Source organism: Sebastes umbrosus, chromosome 6 (genome assembly GCF_015220745.1).
Source record: "Sebastes umbrosus isolate fSebUmb1 chromosome 6, fSebUmb1.pri, whole genome shotgun sequence".
Classification (NCBI taxonomy): Eukaryota; Metazoa; Chordata; class Actinopteri; order Perciformes; family Sebastidae; genus Sebastes; species Sebastes umbrosus.
Genome location: NC_051274.1, coordinates 34,328,021 through 34,340,248, shown reverse-complemented (window position 1 = coordinate 34,340,248; position 12,228 = coordinate 34,328,021). Strand labels below are relative to the sequence as shown.

Below are 12,228 nucleotides of genomic sequence, written 5' to 3'. Positions count from 1 at the left end.
GACGTCTGTAACTCAGCGGATCATTTTTTTTTTTTTAAAGGTAAATCGGCGGCCCATAACATTAGCGAGAGAGGGAGTGAGTGTGTGTGTGTGACGTGAGCATGAACTTAGTAGTAACGCAATACAGTATCTCTGAAGGTAGCAGTGCAATGCAGGCTCCTGTGTCTTGCTGGCTACCTGCTGGTTAAAGTGAAGGAGGTTAGCCCCGAAGTTAGCGACAAATTTGGCCCAGGCTCACCTAAGGTGGGTCGACCTTTGAGGTGAACCAGCTATTCTCATTTTAGTGACAAGCCACTCCTCCAAGTTTTGGTGGAGCGACTGCTGAGTTGAGTGCGTCACCTGGTGGCAAAATGCGGCATACCAGTCCAGACTGGTGTTGGGCTTAACATCAGCAGGATCATTCAGATCAGGTATGTTATTCTATACTTCAAATGATTTATTATTTTTGTGTAACAGGTGCGTGTGCCAATTTCCTCTCACAATGTTAACAATGAAGGAGTGATGTGTCAAATATAACTCACAACCATCTCAAAGTCGCCGTGGTCCACTTCATTCTGCTCCTGACTCTCCTGTCTCCCCTCCTCTCCTCCAGTCAGCACGGAGGACTGCATTTTGTCGTCTGCATCATCGTCGTCATCATCGTCCTTGTCTCCTGATGAAGGAAATCAACAAACAAGTCTTACAGAACTGAATCAACTTGTGGTCAGTGGAGCCTCAACAGGAGGTTTTCATTATTTGATTAGACATTCAGTTTGTTTTATGACACAGAGCAGGCATAAAATGTGTATGCTGAAAACTGTAATTGTCCTAATGCCTTCTAATAGCAAACCATAACAAGTCATTTATTATTTTAATACCAAAACTCCACATACAGTATACACATAGAAGCTTTGTATAAAAAGCCTGTGAAAACATACCCATGGGTGTGTTGGAGCGTGGGGGAGATGGAAGGGTCACATGTCGCCGTTTGTTTCTCGGTCGAAGCACTCTGATCAGAGCCTGCTTACATGCAAAGCTCACAGCGGTGTCCTGAAATTGGATCAAATCCAGAACGGTTACCTGATGACAGTCTGTCTTTAACTACAGTATTCCCTGGAACAGTTCCTATCCTAACTGTGAGATTATAACTTTGTCAAGTCATTTCTTGATTCCTCAAAATCCTGAACAGCCATGTGTTGCCTTGCATATACAAATGTATTAATGAGTTAGTAACTACAACATTACAATGTTAACAGCAATGGTAGGAAAAAAATGATTGTGATTTATTCTCATGGTTTCTTGAATGTCAGGTGAATTATGATTCTAGTGATCAATGGTAGTACTATACTTACTGGGCACAGTAACATTTGCATGTAGATCTTGGAGGCTACATTGATGTAATCCAGTTCACATGCGCAGTATGCATGGATAATGTCCACCAAGGCGTTTACTGTTGCTTCCACATGAGTTAAACCTTCGATAGAGAGGAGAGGAAAAACATTCATGCACTGTAGCCTTGTTTTGAATCAGGTGTACAGTAGGGTTGGGCGATTGGACGGATATCACATTACTTATTAAGATTATCTTACTTATTTTTCACACTGAGTCAATGTACTTGCATTTGGACTTACCAGGCAGGCAAGCAGGAGCAAGGAAGGCGTTCTTTGGTTTTAGGGCATGGAGCTTCCAGAAGTTATTCATCAGCTGCGTGATGAAATTACAGCTTTCACCGTCCACATGTTTCTGCCCATCCTCCGTCATTTCTGGGGTTAGAAGAGAAGAACATGAATATGTTTTAACTGAATTTAGCTCCTATGCTAGAAAGTCATTCAAACCAGCAGTTGTTCAGGAGAACTTATTTTGACATTATCTGTTAATCATGATGACAAAAAGTACAATTGTGTAAGCGTATAAGTCATTTACACATAAATTGCTATCAGAATAGCCTCTTACCAGAGTCATGGTGCAATGACTTTGTTTCTGTGAAATGCACCAAGTTGTTGGGTCTCATGATTGCGATGGAGCGAGCAGTGATGACGAGCCTCTGGAAGACATCAGGGTCAAGCTCCCTGCCCTCACGGCTGCAGCTATTCAGACACTGCACTGCGTTACTGAGCAACGACTGGTCCTGATGAGAGGGAGGCAGATACGTGATGCGTTAGTTCTTCATAAGTGATGTAGAGGATGAGCACAACATTTAACACCTAAAAAGTACTTGAGTGCTTAGAATTCAGTTTTCTAATATTATTCTGCACTTCTGAAGGTGCGGTTTGTGAACAAAGTGCCCTGTAATTTATACATTTAATGGATTAACTGTTGATAAATGATGAAAGCACTGCTGGCTACACACTATTCTTGTAAAATGTCCAAACAATCCTGTTGGCTTACTTCCTTCATACAGGGTCAACACTAGAGCTGCAACGATTAATTGATCAGTTGTCAACTATTAAATTAATCTAATTTAATTAATTGAGTAATTTTTTAAGAGTAAAAAAGTCAAAATTCTCTGATTCCAGCTTCTTAAATGTGAATATTTTCTGGTTTCTTTACTCCTCTATGACAGTAAACTGAATATCTTTGAGTTGTGGACAAAACAAGACACATTTGAGGACATCATCTTGGGCTTTGGGAAACACTGAAAATAGTTTTTCTTACTATTTTATAGACCAAAGAACTAATCAATTGATCGAGAGAATAATTGACGGATTAATTGACAATAAAAATAATAGTTAGTTGCAGCCCTAGTAAGGGTTCATCAATGTAAACTACAAATATCTGTGATGTAGTTCTCCTTTTTCCCTGGTTCACTAATTGTCCCTTTCTCACTTAATATTTTTATATGTGACATTTCATCTTTCACTCAGAGTAATTTTAAAATAGGGAATAATCCCAAAACATTATTCATATTCAACATTACTTATTATGAGTTATTCTCAGACGGATATCGCCGTTTGTTGTGTGTAGAGGTGCGTATGTGTGTACAGTAGTGTGGCAGCGGCGCTGAAACGGGGGAGATGGAGACAGACAGAAGAACATTTCAGCCCCGAAGCTTCGAATACCTTCAAATTATTTCTCACCGAAGCCTTGAATCCCAAAAAATGGTATAAGGGACAGCCCTAGATTTTACTACATGTTTGGGGCTAATGATGATGATGATTACGGTGTTATTGATACAGTATACAAATGTTTTTTTACAGCACACATTATTACACCATGTGCATGTAAAAAGCTATGATTTGTGTCTAGTCTTGACACATGGGTTTTTTGTTTTACCTTGTGGTTGTGGTAGGCAGTTCGACTGGTGTGCAGGCTGGCAAGAAGACCCTTGGTCTGCTGCTGCACACCTGCAGGAGTCGGCATGGACAGGAGCAGAGTGGCCAACTCCAGAGCTGCAGCCTTATTCTTCTCCTGCACAGAATTAAAGACATGCAGTCAACAATGCTCCCTAAATACTGGCAATTTCACACAGGAATTTTCATTCAAGCACAAAGAAAAATCATCTGTTTACCTTTTCACCAGAGGAACCGACTGCAAAGCAGCTTTCCAAAGCCTCAAGGGCGCTGACTACCAACCTGAAATCAAGAGAGAAGATCAACACTGCTCCTACTGAAGATTTTGCCTTAAATCAACCAATCAAACAGAAAAAAAGCAAATCTCAGCCTGTTGCAGTCTGTGCTGATCTAAAATGCCAAAACAACACTGAATGCAAGAATAAATGTCAAGAAAAAAAAATTATTTTGTTGTTGCTGTACAAGTGTGGAGATGATGCATGGGCATGTTCACAGTCTCAGGCATGGACACACAAACTGGCACACATGCACAAAACCATACAAACAAGCAGAGAAAGGGCAGTTACTAACCGGTCCAAGGTTGATAAGGACTCAGTTTCACAACTTTTTATTGTATTTTTGGGAGCAAAAGAAAAAGAACAAAAACAAAAAAGTGTGAGGATCACAGAAAGAAACAAGTGAAATTAAATGATTCATTGAACAAAAAGAGAAGCATGCAAGAAAAGATGACATCACGATAGCCATGCACTAAATACTCTAAAGAGAACCCAACCCCCGTTGTTAAGACTACATAGCTTGGACTCATGAAGGGAAAGATATGCTATATGGAGAAAACATCTATCACAGTATTTATAGATTTTCTTTTATCACAACATCTAGTTTATTTTCTGGAAAATCAATTGAGAAACTGTTTATAGATGAAATAACCACAGTAATGTTTTGGCTATTCCAGTAAAATAAACACCTGTCAAATCTAATTCATCACATTTAAGCAAAAATCATATAAAATCCAATTTTATCATAAAACAATACTGCTCATTGATTAGTATTAAAAGGATAGACGTATTAACAGTATCTGATGGTGTAGATAAAAGGTAGTTTAACATAAAAGTGACACAAACTAGGGCATTGGAAAGTCAAAGAAATGGTCACTATCTCATCAGATCATGAGTGTTGTTAACTGAACTACAGGGGACTGAGAAGTGTAAATGCCAACAACTTGTGTTGACCTCATGAACCTTTAAGAGGAAAGCTCCTACCTCTCCAGCACGGTGCCGCCGGTGGTGGTTGGGGTGGCTATGTCTCCATCAGAGGTGCCGTTGCCCTGGTTGAGGTTGGGACTGCAGACGTTGTTAACCGAGGCAGAGGAGAAGTCCTCCGGTGGATCCTCAGGCCAGCCAAACTGCTCCTTGGTTTTACCGTAGATCTTGATTGAATCGAGCATGGTGACTCCAGCTGGGTCAACGGATGCTCCGACTTTAACAAGAACAGGAAGATGAAACTGCATCAGAGGATGCTTTCTAAACAGTCATAGTTAAAGGAACAGCTCAGAGCAAAATAAATAGCCTTTGTTTATATACTCACATCCATCATGTTGCTTAGAGGGTTAGCTATTGCATAAAATGCATTCGGCTCATTAATTATTTAATTGTTCCGCAAGTTCAGAGACAGAGATCGGTCCTTTTGGACCAATAAATAAACACTTTAGTTTCACTGTTTTGAAGGAACAGTAGTAAAATAATCTGTATTTTAAGGTCACTCAGTTGAGTGGCAAGTGAGTGTTCAGACCATGTCAAGTTACTGTAGGTCTCTTTAGAGCCTGTTGCACTCCCCTCTATACTGCCCCCTGTGGGCCAAGTTTAAAAAGGCGAGCATGCATAAGCTTCAGGTTGCCTACAATGACTGCATGCAGATATTACTTTTAAAAAAAAAAAAAAGGTGGTGTAGTGCAAGCGAGCTGTTCCGTAATGCATGTGTCAACACTTCCCAGGCTCTGTTGAGAAACCTGATGTACAAATTTATGTCGGCTAAATGTCACATCCTTGTTTGAGTGTTATACAATACCAGTGGAAACATTGGTATAACTGTTTGAGTCTGTCAATAAAGATGAATTGAATTTCAAAAATTACTGAATTCCAACATAAGAATCTTGGTTTTGAAAGTTTGGATAGATATGCATAGAACACATTCATCCACTCAACATTCACAGTATGGGATGCTTATGTGACAACTTTTTAGTTAAATCCAGTAACTTCAGAGAACATCAACATCAAAAAGCTACAAAAAGTAGAGGAATTATTTTTGAAGTAATAGGTAATCCACATAAATGGATATAAATAGAGGCGAGGATATCAACAACAAGTAGCCAGATATAATCATCATGAAACACTCTTGCTCTTACTAAAGATGGACAGCTTCTTGTCCGCCTGCAGGGCCTCCTCTCTGGTGAAGGGGAAGTCGAACCAGCGGGCTCTCGTCAGGTTTATCTGCATGGTGCGGCCGAAGACCTCCACGTAGGAAGGAGCCCTCTCGATGGCTTGAGTGCCCACCTGCACCCGCATGCCCGTCATCACCATTGAGCTGTTGTTGTTGACCGCTTCCACAGTGAATCCCCCAGGCTAGGAGGAAACAACCAGATTCACATTTGTTGTGGTTTACACAGTACATAATGTGTCTAATAGTAAAACAGTACAACTACAGTATAATCATGTTTAGTATGTATGGCCTCAGGGTCCATTGTGAAATACAGGTTCACCTGTGTCCCAGTATTTATTTAGTTTGGATGCATACTAAAGCTTAAGTACCCAGTGTTACAGTATGTTAAATTGCACAACCGGTAGATGGCAAAAGATACTTTAATGCCATGATCAGACTAAACAATATTTTTTGACGGTTATGATGGTCACTATGTCAGATTAGACGATTGAGAGTCATAAATTCTTGTCGTGACACATGACAGACTACATGTCCCAGACGCGGCGTCGGTTGTCATGTACTATGACACTACACGAGATAAAACGATCGATTGTCGCACAAGACACTCATTTATCATTCCCGATCCGATTCCACATCCTACGACGGCCTTGTCGGGCTATAATCGGGATGATATTGTGTAGTCTGAACCGGGCATAAGTGTCAACACAAATGCGGTCAGATGACGTCTATATAACCATACATTTGTGTACACATATACAGTACAAATGATTGTTTATGTACTTTTAAATCTATACTAGAAGATTCATAAAAGTGAGACCATAAACACCAGTGCATGAAAAAGTTGTCAAAATGTTGGTATAATCCTTTAACCACTACTACTCTACTTACAAAAGCACAAGAGCACAGCAGTCTCTTGCACCTTTTCTAACACAGAATAACTTTATTAAAATGTCCCTACCTTTGTGTTGGCCACATACATCCCAGTGGAGTTGAGCCTGTGTTTGATCTGCTGTCCATTGTAGACCTGCAGCAAGTCATTGCCGCCAAACTCCACTTCTGTCAGCTGCTGGTTGTGTTCAAAGAAGTCCACTGGGAAAGTCACCTGACTGGAGGTCCGGGTGGCTGAAAGTAAAGTCCATGCATTAGAACATTCTGCAGGCACACAGCATTTGCTTCATAAGTAAGCATCACAATCCCTCACTTTTCTGTTTTTGAGTGAATGTTTATGTCTTCTGTGTACACTGAGAATGATCCTGAGAAGGTACTGCATGTGTTTACAGAAATGTTAATGAAAATAAACAGCAACCTGACATTGATGTGAACTTGTGGAAACTAGAGAATTAAAGCCAAAATGTCAGGCGCTCTTGAGAACAGAGTAAAATATTCTTCAGCTGTTACCATTTAAATGTCAGCGGTGGTTAACCTGGCATTTATGTTGGGATCCATTTGCTTAAATTTGTGGTGATTAATAAATAATTGCACTACTCACTGGTAGCAGCAGCTTTGCGCTTGCGGACCGGCTTCATGATGCTGATGCCACAGCTGGGCTGCAGCGAGGGCTGGAGCCAGTAAGAGGTGTTGTCCACATTGGCCATGTAGATTCGCAGACTTCCGTCCTCACAGAGAAGAATCATGGTCGTACGCTGTTGCTCGTTACTGGCCGTGTGTCGGATAGCGACCATATCTTGAATCTGGGGAAAACAGAAAATGAATTAATGTTTTAAGGTTATTGTTTGGTCTTTCTTTGCCTTTCTTATAGTACAGCCGAAGATAGACAGGAAAGGGGGAGAGAGAGAGAGGACGACATGCAGCAAAGGGCCGTGGGTCGGATTCGTAACCCGGGTGAGCCAGGTGAGCTACCGGGGCGCCCTAGCAATTACTTTATGTAAACCTTAAGAAATGGCAATGAAGTTGAACCCAATAGGGAAACATACACATGACTTCACAATTACTGCTGCAACTTCATGCTTAATTATCACATTTTGTAAGTATTACTAATTCCTTGTAATGTGTGTTTGGATATATATATAAAAAGCCTTTATCATTGTGTCCCCCAAGTGCCCCCCCCTTTACCTTAGCTTTGGCTGGCAGAGTTTTAATCTCTTGGATGAGGAAGGTGTCTGGCTTGACCATGATGACAAGAGGTATGCCTGTCGTCTGCTGCACGCAGCACACCAGGCCTGGGTGGTTCATGACCTCCGACCACTGGCACAGAGCCGGCGATATCTTACTGCTGCCGCCATTAGAGCTGAAGAGAGATGGAGATTTAGTTAGCTCGTCCAGGTACCCGTTTAATTTACCAGACCCAGTGCAGCGGCAGGTGCAAGTGAAGAGATCATATATGGTGGGGAAGAAGTGTTACCCTTTAACGTTGATGGGGAAGAGCCTCTGCACTTCGCTGGTGCTGCGGCTCACTGTGGCAGCAAAGGACTTCCCCTGGCTGTAGCTGAAGAAAAGCATCTGAAGCACATGGGAGTAATAGACGGACACGCCGCCGCCGGCTACCTGCCCGTTGCTATCCTGGAGCCACACAGAAAGAATTTACCTCAATATTACCATTCGGCATTTTCAAAACCTTTTTAACAAACATACATTTTGCTGTTGACATGAAAACCACACAACTCTGTGGGGGTTATTCCACTTCCTAAATAAAACATCCTGCGTACCTTCAAGTCTTCGTGGTTTATCTCCAATACATTGGTGACATAGAAAGGGCCATGTTGGGCACTGCTGGATTCGTCCATGAGTTGGGTGTACATGTAACCCGCTGAAGACATGATGACGATAATGTTCTTCCCCTCTTCATTGAACAGGAAGGTCGCATCGCGGATCTTGGAGCTTGGGAGCAGGAAGTAGTACATGGGACTCAGGGCATCCACTGATAAGTCATAAATCTGTTTGGCAAGGGAGACAAAAAGAAAGAGACAAGTAGTATTAAGTGGTTTTCTTTACCGTGCAAAAAGCAGAATAATCATAGTCACATGTTTATCTCCCAAATCAATAGAGGATTTCAATCAGGTCACCAATAGTAGGTCAATACTCTAATTAAAGTCAAAGTTAACGCGATAATAACATATTAACGCAAATTAATTTTAATGCCACTAATTTCTTTAATGTATTCAGTTTTATAGCTAGAGTGAAGATACCGGTATCATATGAAACTAGAGAACCTAAAGAATCCATTGGTACCAACCATGTCATACTAGCTTGTCGTGAAGGAGGATAAATAACGCCCCAAACTTGCGGTTAAAATATTGGCGAGGACAAACTGTCATGGCCATTTTCAAAAGGGTCCCTTGACCTCTGACCTCCAGATGTGTGAATGTAAATGGGTTCTATGGGTACCCATGAGTCTCCCCTTTACAGACATGCCCACTTTATGATGATCACATGCAGTTTGGGGCAAGTCATAGTCAAGTCAGCACACTGACACACTGACAGCTGTTGTTGCCTGTTGGGCTGCAGTTTGCCATGTTATGATTTCGGCATATTGTTTTATGCTAAATGCAGTACCTGTGAGGGTTTCTGGACAATATCTGTCATTGTTTTGTGTTGTTAATTGATTTCCAGTAATAAATATATACATACATACATACATACACATATACATATACATATACATACACATATACATTTGCATAAAGCATATTTGTCCACTCCTATGTTGATAAGAGTATTAAATACTTGACAAATCTCCCTTTAAGGTACATTTAGAACAGATAAAAAAATATGCGATTAATCGATTGACAGCCCTACTCTTAATACATACCTTGACAAAGTCAGCGGTGATGATGGCGAGTTCAGTCTGCGAGCCCGGTAACCAGATAGCTTTGATGATGAAGTTGCCAGTCGCCAGTTGTGGGTGCAACACCAGATGGTCGGACACAGAGCCCGTGCTGCTGAAAGTCAGTACATGGCAGTCCTTGGAAAAAAAATTAAAAACAGTCAAAAACCAAATTCCTATATAGCAGCCATTCATATAAAAAGGTACTTCTAAAGCTACTTGGATAACATGAACATGAACAGCTAGAAAACACAAACACAAAACAGAACATTAAATGTAGAAGAAGCTGTCTTTCTGACCTTGAGGCCGCACACAGCCAGGTAGTCTTCATTACAAGGGTTGCCTGTGAGGCTGAGGACAGTGAAAGGGACCGGAGCAGAGGCCAGACGGGTCAGTGTTAGCTTCCTCTTGCTCGAGTCCGCCTGTTTCAGGAGAGTGGACAACTGCAGGACTGTTATCTGTCAAGAGGGAGATAGAGAGAAAATGGATGTTCAGGCGAAAAGAGACAATGCAAACTGGTGATGAATGATTTAGGAAATTAGAACAAAAGCAATAAACACAACATGAAAAAAACATTGTATAACACAATCATTACAGGATTCAGTTAACTGGTTTGTGAAGCTTACCTTTCCCTTTTCATGGCTGACTGCGAGGTGCTGGCGGCGGCCGTGAGGTGACGACAGGACGCACATGGCAACGCGACGCAAGACGTGTGCACTGATGAGTTGGCGTATAGTTTGTCCCTGGTCGCCACTGTAGTTCATCCTCACATTCTCAAAAGCTCCTTCCTGAGAGCCGAGCGTGGGCACCTGAGGAGAAGCACCGTGATTTACATAAAATCTATTACATACAATGTAGTTTTACACAAATTATCGCGATTTAAGGAATTAAGTGTTTTTTTTCTAACCACTCTAAATGATGTTCATACCATTAACTGGTCAGTCATCTCCACAGCTTTGTCCTGAGTGTGCAGTTCGTTGAGCGCTTGCTGAGCCCGGCTGCTGCTTCCCACTGCTGACGCCTGCTGGAAGTTGGTCTGGATGGCTTCCATGAGAAACATGAGCATCTCTAGAATGACTGCTGCAGTGGACGATCCCATCTGTTGTGGAGAGAGAGAGCCAAAAGCTTGAAATGTAAAACAAATCTGAAATACCTCTCTGCTTTAAGAAGTGGAATCATGTTCAGCCATTTCAGTGTTCAGCAAAAAAAAAAGAAAGACACATGACAGACGGGGTGTTTCTCAAATTCAATGAAGGATCCTTCAACGGCTGAATTTCAAGGATGCTACGTCATAGAACCCGCCGAAGGACTGTTCCAACGTCGAGGATCCTTCTAGATTCTACCGAGTCCTTCGTTCAGAGGATTTTGAAGGTTGTAGCTGTGTATCCTCTGCGCTCCTAAAACACCCACAATCCTATGCGCTCAATGCATTTCCTGTCCCCCGATTTGGAAACAGGGGAAATATGCTAGTAAACGTTCAGTTATTTTACCTCAGCAGTCCGCAAAAATATTTTACTGAACAAATTTGAGACGAGAAATTGCCAATCGAGTTGCTGAATCTTCCCTGATATTAGATCTATAAAGCCTAATTTCAAAGTTTGTTACGACTTTGGCCGCTCAGTGATCTAATGACAGCACAGAGGTGGCAACTGCTGGGAGAGACAGCCGACATATTTGAACATCTAACTCTGAATAAAAGGTTTTATTACCACCAAACCAGAGTAGGTGATTGTTAGAAGTGGAAAAGACGAGGCTAACCAAGACGAGCTTGATGAGTTTTATTTTGTTTCTGTCGAGTTAGAGGTATGTTTTACAATCAGCAAGAATATATCTGTTTCTTTTCACATCTAACGTGAATTAAGTGTTTATTTTGGCCAAACTAGAGTTCAAGGTCGTTGGAATAGTGGAAAGAGCTAACCAAGATGGTTTTATTTAGTTTCTGTCAAGTTTGAATGAAGTGTGTTTTACAATTAGCGAGGTAAAATTGCTGTTTTCCAATACTCTGATGGCTTTGGGAAGTGCATATTAATTATGTAAATTATAATAACAGTCCAAATCCCTGTTGATTTAATTTATTCTTTAATAAGCCTACATGTTTTTAATCTTTTTATATTATTCTGAGGAATGCAAAATCAATATTCCTACAAAAAAACTGTTCTAAATAAAGTAAAAATGTGTGCTCTCTGACTGCTAGGAAGGAGTCCTGCCTCGCCTCTGTAGGACCCGTCCTACCAAGGAAGCGTCCTTGACTTTGAGAACCACCCGGAGACACTGACATGGTGTTAAATTTTATTTTCTCTCACCACTTGTGTTACCAACTCTTCCTGGCAGCCCTCGATGCTCTTGCACACGCTGCTCTTCTTAGGTCTGTCTTCGTCACCGGGTTTGCCGTCACAGATGGTGACCTTGCCCTTGTCGGAGGGCGAGGCGTTCTGGTGGCGGATCGCGCTGTCCGGCATCCGCAGCTCACTCTGGAACGCGGAGGACTCTTTCAGGGTGGAGCCCATGCCGCTGCTGGGGCTGCGTTTGACCAAGGCCTGCGGACGGTATGACACAGAGTAGAGCGATGAGAACAGCAACATGTGCACGCATATACATCTGGCAGCACATAAAAATACACACATCTGTTTGTTTAACTTCTCTACAATTAAGATAACCTGCTGTTGTTTTCACTTTGCTAGCTCCTCCACATTGTGGAGTACTTTATATAGTTAGTCAAAAGGAAGGTCAGACAGATTG

General features: G+C 41.6%; 1 protein-coding gene across 19 annotated transcripts in view; it reads right to left on the bottom strand.

Annotated features, from left to right (window-relative positions):
* Positions 1-12,228, bottom strand: part of ubr4 (ubiquitin protein ligase E3 component n-recognin 4) — a 67,241-nt gene that overhangs the window by 25,652 nt on the left and 29,361 nt on the right. For 14 of the 19 annotated variants that reach the window (XR_005207315.1, XM_037773163.1, XM_037773174.1 and 11 more), the window contains 20 exons: positions 11,793-12,026; positions 10,418-10,588; positions 10,116-10,298; positions 9,789-9,947; positions 9,475-9,627; positions 8,372-8,599; positions 8,068-8,225; positions 7,779-7,953; positions 7,195-7,396; positions 6,664-6,827; positions 5,671-5,887; positions 4,529-4,745; positions 3,840-3,872; positions 3,488-3,551; positions 3,253-3,387; positions 1,933-2,107; positions 1,611-1,742; positions 1,332-1,453; positions 918-1,029; positions 522-652 (listed from right to left, as the gene is read on the bottom strand). Coding sequence is in view for 18 of the 19 variants with exons in the window: in XM_037773163.1 (XP_037629091.1) it covers positions 522-652; positions 918-1,029; positions 1,332-1,453; positions 1,611-1,742; positions 1,933-2,107; positions 3,253-3,387; positions 3,488-3,551; positions 3,840-3,872; positions 4,529-4,745; positions 5,671-5,887; positions 6,664-6,827; positions 7,195-7,396; positions 7,779-7,953; positions 8,068-8,225; positions 8,372-8,599; positions 9,475-9,627; positions 9,789-9,947; positions 10,116-10,298; positions 10,418-10,588; positions 11,793-12,026 (3,165 nt within the window). In the remaining variant the exon portion in view is untranslated. The remainder of the gene's footprint in view (positions 1-521; positions 653-917; positions 1,030-1,331; positions 1,454-1,610; positions 1,743-1,932; positions 2,108-3,252; positions 3,388-3,487; positions 3,552-3,839; positions 3,873-4,528; positions 4,746-5,670; positions 5,888-6,663; positions 6,828-7,194; positions 7,397-7,778; positions 7,954-8,067; positions 8,226-8,371; positions 8,600-9,474; positions 9,628-9,788; positions 9,948-10,115; positions 10,299-10,417; positions 10,589-11,792; positions 12,027-12,228) is intronic. The other 5 variants (XM_037773171.1, XM_037773178.1, XM_037773181.1 and 2 more) reach the window with 2 other exon arrangements.